Raw genomic sequence first — 8,169 nt, 5'->3', positions numbered from 1 at the left:
AAAAAAACACGATGTACTTAAAGTGACACTTTTATTCAAAATCAATGAATACACATGTATAACAAACATCAATTTTGAGTGGTAAACCTTTAACAACTTACTTAATAATGCATTTATTGAAATACTCATTACTGTTAACTTGATTGTAACCGTGTATTCAAATAGCTGAAATCACACCAAAATGTTAAATGATTGGTGAATGCTAAAATATTTACTGTGATCTACTATAATCTCATAAGGTAGAAAGTTACGTTGCAGTAAAAACCGGGTTTTCTGCACATTTCTTTCAAATTAGACTCGTTATTTATTCATCATTTCTGGTATATTAAAACAATCGTATTAATTATGATTAATCTTATTTGAGAGTAATAGTGCATCTTTAATTCGTGATTAAGTGCACTCCATACACGACCTTGCATTGTTTTTAAACTACCAAAAGCACGAGCCTGTGACATTCATCAGTGGTTTGATAGTGATACATCTAACTCTGGTGTACGGGAATGGTACTATATTATTATGAGATTATGATATCCCATTATTTACTGATTTCGCTATTTTGGTAAGTGTGCGACCTGTTTATGGCGTTTGTTCGTTTGTGCATCTCGTTTAGTATTGTTTACTACCCTGCTTGTTACTGTATAATATATTGTATTCTTGAAATAAAAGACCCAAGCTATGATTTTGCTCCTGATGTACGTACAATTTCAAATTCGACATCAGTCATTAAAGCAAGCATTAATAACATAAACATATCTATTTGAAGAGCGATTGAGCATAACCAGCGACATGGCATGTTTTCTTGACCTCCCAGAAAACCATTCCTCGGAGAAGAAGATGTATTTTCAACATAAAGAAGCAGATATCATTAGACTATTTTAAGTCGCACTCTCACACATTTACCGTTTTTACATTTTTTGTCTTGGGATGAGCCACTTTTTGCGTAGATATCTGAAAACCAGTGACTTAAGACTGCTGACAAAAGACCAGATCGCAGTTTGTCATATTAACCTTTGAAAATTAATGATTTATGGCTAAAAGCGTTCCTAAAATTCACAAAATATTAATTTTGATCATAAATATATAGACTTGCGATCTGATTTGTCAACAGTCTTATATGACTGGTTTCCATGTATTTTCGCCAAAATAAAATGGCTCGATCCAAGAATATGAACTTGACCGGTGAGATACTTGATTTAGGATATGTCTTCAGATGTTTTATGAATACCATCCGAGTAGAACTTGTTACTACACAGAAAGTTTGCCTCATAATTATCAGCCTTTAGGTTCTCACAATCCAAAAAAATGAATGAGAATGAAATTGAAAAAGTGCCTAATCATTTAAGCGTAGAAAAGGCATAGCGACTATTCATGACAGACATAATTGTTTATGTCCTAAACATGTAAATACTAGTTTGGTTTAAACAATATTTATTTCGACATAACATTAAAATAAGTATAGTTCAACAAATTTGAGCATAATCAAAATTAACAAAGACCACATATGCAATGCATTGAAACAAAGAACATGTAAATTATGCACAAAACATTAGTGTAAAAACAGAATTGAGAAGAAAGCCTTGAGGCTTATTCTATGTCTCGCTTCTGTATAATAATGATAATTTCTTGACAAAACATGATATGCATCAGAAAATAATTAATATGGACATAATGAAATATGGCATATTACAAGGAAAAAATCTAAACGTTGATAAGGAGTGGAACGAAAATGTACGACACACATTTAATCAGTGAAACATAAACACAGCTCGATATCTAAAGTGACACTCTTATTTAAAATCAATACATACACATGTACAACAAACATAAATTTTAACTGATAAACCTTTAACAACCTACTAAATAATGCATTTATGGAAAATATTAATTTCTGATACCAAGATTTTAGCCGTGTATTTAATAGCAGAAAGCGCAAAAATATTAAATGAATGGTGAATGCTAAAAGATATACTGTAGTCGTCTATAGTTTCATAATGTAGAAATACCGTGTTTTATGCTCATTTCTTTCAAATTTTACTCGGTATCCTTCATAAGAACCATTGTTTTTGACATTAATTCATCCTTTTTGGAACAATATTATTAAATGTGGTAAATCTTATTTGGGAGTAAGAGTGCATCTTTAAACACCTTATAACTTTGTTGTAAGCTTTAATCCCCATTATTATAGATCAAGTAAAATTAATTCACAAAAACAGATTTATTAAGATTACCATTGACCTTATGGGTACATAGAACAATAAGAAAATGATTTAGTTAAAAGCCTTATTAAAGGTGAATTGCGTGTCAAAACGTAAATACTATTATATATAAACGTTTTAGGTAATTTAATCGCATTTAATATAAACATTCTTTGGATATTTAAATTGTAATGAGCGAAAAAACAATGTAGAAATCGGGTTTTTTTATGTAAAACATTATTTACATTCAGACAATATTTACATTAGAAATTGTGTTTTTGATTAATATGTTTATACAACATGTTTGTGAGATATCATCGAATGAAGACCACGTGGAACACCTAAAATGTGTTAAATTCAATTTTGAAGATTTAATAAAGATTATTCTTTAATACGGAACATGGTAAAAAAACGTATAAAAAAGTAAGCGAGTGGTGAGTGTTTCCTTACGTATGTGAAAATAAAAGATGGCCCTCGGACATGTATCTCCATTAAACTTATCATCTTTGCATAATGCTGCCTCTGCTCTAACTCCTAACTTGGAGAAAGAGCATAGTACAGTCGGTGATCTCGTATCATTCACTGACAGACGGACGAAACCTTTGCAGAATGAAACGTTTCAAAGAAAGCGACACCTTAGCGAAAGTGATGTCAGAGATGATCCCAAATCTTCCCGTCGTCACTCTCTTAGGCGAACCTCATCAGTGGGTAGTCTTGTGTCGACTCAAAGTCGTACTTTATCTCTTTCGAATGCAAGAGAGGATGAAAATGAAAAGCCAGACGAGCTTTTATCGAAAACTGAACGGCGGCGAAATCGCCGGCGTCAGTCGATGATGAATCTGATCCGCGATGATTTAGATAAGATCCCTTGTCTTCAGGCGTTGTCAACTCGGCGGTCTGAAGCGGTAGAAAGTGATGTTGAACCTGATGAAAACGATGATATCGAATCTTGGTCGCCAAGGCCAACTCGAAGGACAAGGAGGTCGTCAAGTGTGTTTACTATGTCTGAAGCGCGAAAATCTATCGCTAGTTTTGAAGGGTCGGTTTTGACGGAAAGCGAAATTCGAAAACTTAGAATGCTACAGACTCTGAATAAAATGGACTCTAAAGCGAACTCACGATATAAGAGAAACGATTCTGTAGACAGCCAATTGGGAGAACTTGCCATTCTTGAAGCATCGTTTGGACGGGGAAGAAAGTCTAGCATAGCGACTCATGTCCTGGTGAAGACGAAACATCAGCGTAAAGCATTTACCGACCGCGGACATAATCAGAAGGCTGATTTGTTTGGTCGAGCAAAATCTCCCAAGCGTAGAGAATCGTTGATGGTGGCGGAGGAGCAGCAAGAACGGGCCAAGAAAATGTTTCAAATGTTGTCAAAGAAGCAAGAGTCTCCGAGGGGCGGGAACGAAAAGGGAGGGGATGTAGCCAAAAATGTAATGATGGGGTTTAAAAGACGGCTACGGAAGAAGCGGGTATGTTTGTAAACGCCTTACCAGGTGTATTAGTCCTTTGAAATTGTAGTGTTATTATAATGCAATTAAGTATATAATTTAAGAGAAGTTGTTTTCTAACCATTATAACAATGCATGTACTAGTACAGTAGTTCTTTGTTATGGTGTATACCATACATATCACACGAAATAACACTAACTACCATGTATATTTAATGAAGCAAAGCATTCGGTACATATGTGTGACCAAAGTACAGTAGTTCTTTGTTATGGTGTATACCATATATATCACACGAAATAACACTAACTACCATGTATATTTAATGAAGCAAAGCATTCGGTACATATGTGTGACCAAAAGGCAACACATTAATACTGTAGAATGCAGTATGGAGATTAACACACAGCCAGAAATAATGACATGAGAAAAGGGATAAAATTAAGAACTAGAAATTATGATTCAGTTCATCTTTAAGGCTGAATGTCGCAAGCCTGCATACTTGAGTCCAGTCGAACCCCGTTGGCTCAAAGCCGCTTGGCTCGAATTTCTCGCTGTTTCAAATTGAATGTTAGGCCACACCAAATTAATGTTTAGTTCCTCGGATTTTTGCCAAAAAAATTGGAGCGAGCGAGCGAAAAAAAAATTGTCAGTTTTCATTAAAGCAATTAAGTATATAATTTAAGAGAAGTTGTTTTCTAACCATTATAACAATGCATGTACTAGTACAGTAGTTCTTTGTTATGGTGTATACCATACATATCACACGAAATAACACTAACTACCATGTATATTTAATGAAGCAAAGCATTCGGTACATATGTGTGACCAAAAGGCAACACATTAATACTGTAGAATGCAGTATGGAGATTAACACACAGCCAGAAATAATGACATGAGAAAAGGGATAAAATTAAGAACTAGAAATTATGATTCAGTTCATCTTTAAGGCTGAATGTCGCAAGCCTGCATACTTGAGTCCAGTCGAACCCCGTTGGCTCAAAGCCGCTTGGCTCGAATTTCTCGCTGTTTCAAATTGAATGTTAGGCCATACCAAATTAATGTTTAGTTCCTCGGATTTTTGCCAAAAAAATTGGAGCGAGCGAGCGAAAAAAAAATTGTCAGTTTTCATTAAAACTGAAGCGAGCGAAGAGCGATAAAAATTATTGAAACCCATGCTAAACCGATCGAGATACAGTATAAAAACACTACGCATTGGTTACTTCCCTTTACAAAAACACGAAAACTAGCGTAGAAAAATAATACTTGATTATTTTTAGCCTTTTAATAAATTATTACCTCAAAAAAATCTGCTTGGCGATCAAAATGGAGGTGCGGGCGCACATAAAAATAAAAATAAAAAAAAATACATTTTCAAAAAAATAGGAGCGGTAAATCCGAGGAACGAAATATCAATTTGGTGTAGCCTTAAGGACCGATCTCCTTTCACTTAACATAACGTTTTTCCGCTTGGTTCGAATTTTCCCAGGCTCGAGGTATTTTAGCCGGTCCCAATGAGTTCGAGCCATCCGGGTTCGACTGTATTGCAAATCGAAATCAGGTATCGTAAGATCTACTTTTACACATTAAAAGAATTAAGGCACCGGGTTACAAAATGGGACGTAAGGCGTTATGCGGTAGTAAGAAGGTACGAAATATAAGACCACTTTATTTAAATACGTTCATATGAGTCCAACGTTAATGTGAAATTGAAAGCAAACAAAAATATCCTAAATAAATATTTGTAAGGAACCGATTGGAATAGATAATTACGCAAAAAAATGCAAATGTGTCGACTAAAAGACCCTGCCTTACCTTATCTACAACAAAATGTCAAAACGTCTCCAGCCAATACCGGGTTTCATTTAATTTTACTTCACTATAGCAATACATATAAATTGTCAGATGAAAGCAATGTTAAAGTGACTGTACCCAAGATTGGCACCAAAAAAAGGTTTACTGTAACGAATCTCAGGACAATTGCTTAATAAAATGTTTTACTCTTTGATATCATAATTGTAAAAAAAAAAAACATACCAAAAGGGACAAAAATCGTGTTAGAGACCGGGTCGAACCGGTGCCGCCAAAATTGCATTCCAGTGCTGTATCCACTGTGCTACGAAGGCTTATTCTAATCAGTTGGAATATTTAAGTTATATACCTAACATGGTCATTTCTCGTGATAACATAGACTAGCCAATCACGCATAAGGAATGAATTCTACTAGGTAGACATACCTAGTAATATTTTTTAATGAAAGAATACGAAAAAAATGCGAAAAATAAATTAATTGTAAACTGTGTGGTTCTTTAGTTAGTAAGTTCCAATGCATTGTACACATCGATACCAAGTTTATATCAGTTTTCGACAATTTTCTTTTTTCTCTCGCTGTTTTTTCATATGGAGTACAGTCCCTTGAATATATCCTAGTACATATAGGTTCATTGGTTATTGTAATGATACTGGCTAATTGTATACAAAATCAAACTACATTACCTGTTCTTGGGTGACGACAGGAACTTATCGGTTATAGTCTGGGGCAACTCTCAACATATATATTTTTTTAATTTGATTGCTATTGCCTGTAAACAAAATTATGAAAAATGAATAAATAATAACGCCTACGGCCTATCAACGCTTTCTATAAAATTGCTAGATATATTTGATTATACATATCCATACAAGTAAATTTTATTACTCTTAAAGTGACATTCTTATTCAAAATCAATACATACACATGTATAACAATTTTGACTGATAAACCTTTAACTACTTACTAAATAATGTATTTACAGAAAATATGAATTACTGAATACAAGACTGTAACCATGTATTTAATAGAAAGCGCAAAAAATATTAAATGATTGGTGAATGCGAAAAGTTTTAATGTGGTCTACTAAAGTCTCATACGGTAGAAATACCGTGTTTTATGCTCATTTCTTTCAAATTAAACTCGGTATCCTTCATAAGAACCCTTGTTTCGACATTTATTCATCTTTTTTGGAATATTAAAACAATATTATTAATTATGGTTAATCTAATTTGGCAGTAAGATTGCATCTTAAACAACATAATTGTTATATCCGCAGTTCAGGCCGCTACAGGTGTGGCGGAAGAAGGCCAAGTTTCTCGTCTTGCTGCTTCGTGCTTGGAAAGTACATTCAAACAAGTACGTATGCTCGCTTGCAGTTTTATAGATTATACGATAAATATGTCTGTAAAGAGAGCATACTATTTCGACGAAGTAAACATAAGTTAGAACTTTTGAACCCATATATAAGTTGATTGTTCAGAACATTGTTAATGTTAAAAACGTGGTTGACGGCATCGTCGCACAATTTGAAAATTGAGATTTTTTGTTATAACTATGCCATTCTAATATATATAAAATAAGATAGTTAAATTGAAAAGGACGTCTCAAATTTTGTGAGAAAAAAGCAGATCAAAAGTGTATTCATAAAACGGTACAGATTAGAAAGTTAACAACGATTATGTTAACAGCGTTCTAAACAATTCGCACATTATTATGACACATGCCCAAACATTATACCTATACGTTGACACGTCACTTTTGACGTCGACTAAGCGTCGTTTTAATACGTGAAAGTTGTTTCATCTAATATATATCACTGCATGTTTGATTTATTTGTTTTGATAAAAAAATCTTACTATCCAGCTATAATACATTTCAGTGGTTCCAATCAAATTATTTTTCTTGATAGCCTTAATAAAAACTCCAACAAATCACGTATAATTGGATGATTGTTGACGAACAAAGTTTTTAAATATCACCAGTTAAAGAACAGAAGAAAAAAAACTATAACAATCTGAAAAGAAACATCAACAGGTTTGTTTTATTAACGAGCTATGGAACTTGTTGGACGAAATTCAAATTTGCTCGCAGTCTTAACTCGTCATTGTCTACGTAAAAAACAGTTTCAAATTTTGGGCCCTAAAAATTAATATTTTTACGTTTTTAGCATCAACGAGTCGCTTGTGGATAACAATTCATCGCTGGACATGATCACGCGGGGTAATCAGGTGGATCTGATGTTCGATATCACGGAGTACAAGGCTGCAAAGGAGGTTAGTTTCGCACGCGGATCTCTTGTATTTCACTCTCTTCAAGTCTTCCAATGTCCGGATTTGACTGCGAATTGCTGTCACTTCTATCTCATGTCACTTATGGCATTCAAACACAGTTTAAGTCGTGATGGCGTCACGGCGGGGTCAAGCCATATTGCAGCCAATGGGTGTGGGCAGACCTTGATAAACTCAAATAAACAATAGCAGACGATGATGTTTGTCTTGGAAGTTCGTGTCAGAATATTGTTTGTGAATATGAACTAGCCATACCAAACTATTTTTCATCTGCAGTAGTCTGACTAAATGAAAAATAATCCCACCCCATGTTTGCTTAATAAACACTGAATAAACATTGTTTGTTTACAAACGATTCTTCCAAACCTACCTCTGATAATCACGTTTTTTTAAAAGGCACTCATGCCCATATGCGTCTAAA

General features: G+C 34.1%; 1 protein-coding gene across 1 annotated transcript in view; it reads left to right on the top strand.

Moving 5' to 3' along the window:
- The first annotated feature begins 2,662 nt into the window (after window positions 1–2,662).
- Window positions 2,663–8,169, top strand: part of LOC128216051 (uncharacterized) — a 30,605-nt gene continuing 25,098 nt past the window's right edge. The window contains exons 1-3 of the mRNA XM_052922644.1: window positions 2,663–3,670; window positions 6,737–6,816; window positions 7,628–7,733. Of these exons, the coding sequence (XP_052778604.1) occupies window positions 2,663–3,670; window positions 6,737–6,816; window positions 7,628–7,733 (1,194 nt within the window). The remainder of the gene's footprint in view (window positions 3,671–6,736; window positions 6,817–7,627; window positions 7,734–8,169) is intronic.

The sequence above is a fragment of the Mya arenaria genome, chromosome 14 (genome assembly GCF_026914265.1).
Source record: "Mya arenaria isolate MELC-2E11 chromosome 14, ASM2691426v1".
Lineage (NCBI taxonomy): Eukaryota > Metazoa > Mollusca > Bivalvia > Myida > Myidae > Mya > Mya arenaria.
Note: the sequence above shows the minus strand (reverse complement) of the source record. Positions and strands in the feature narration are given on the sequence as shown.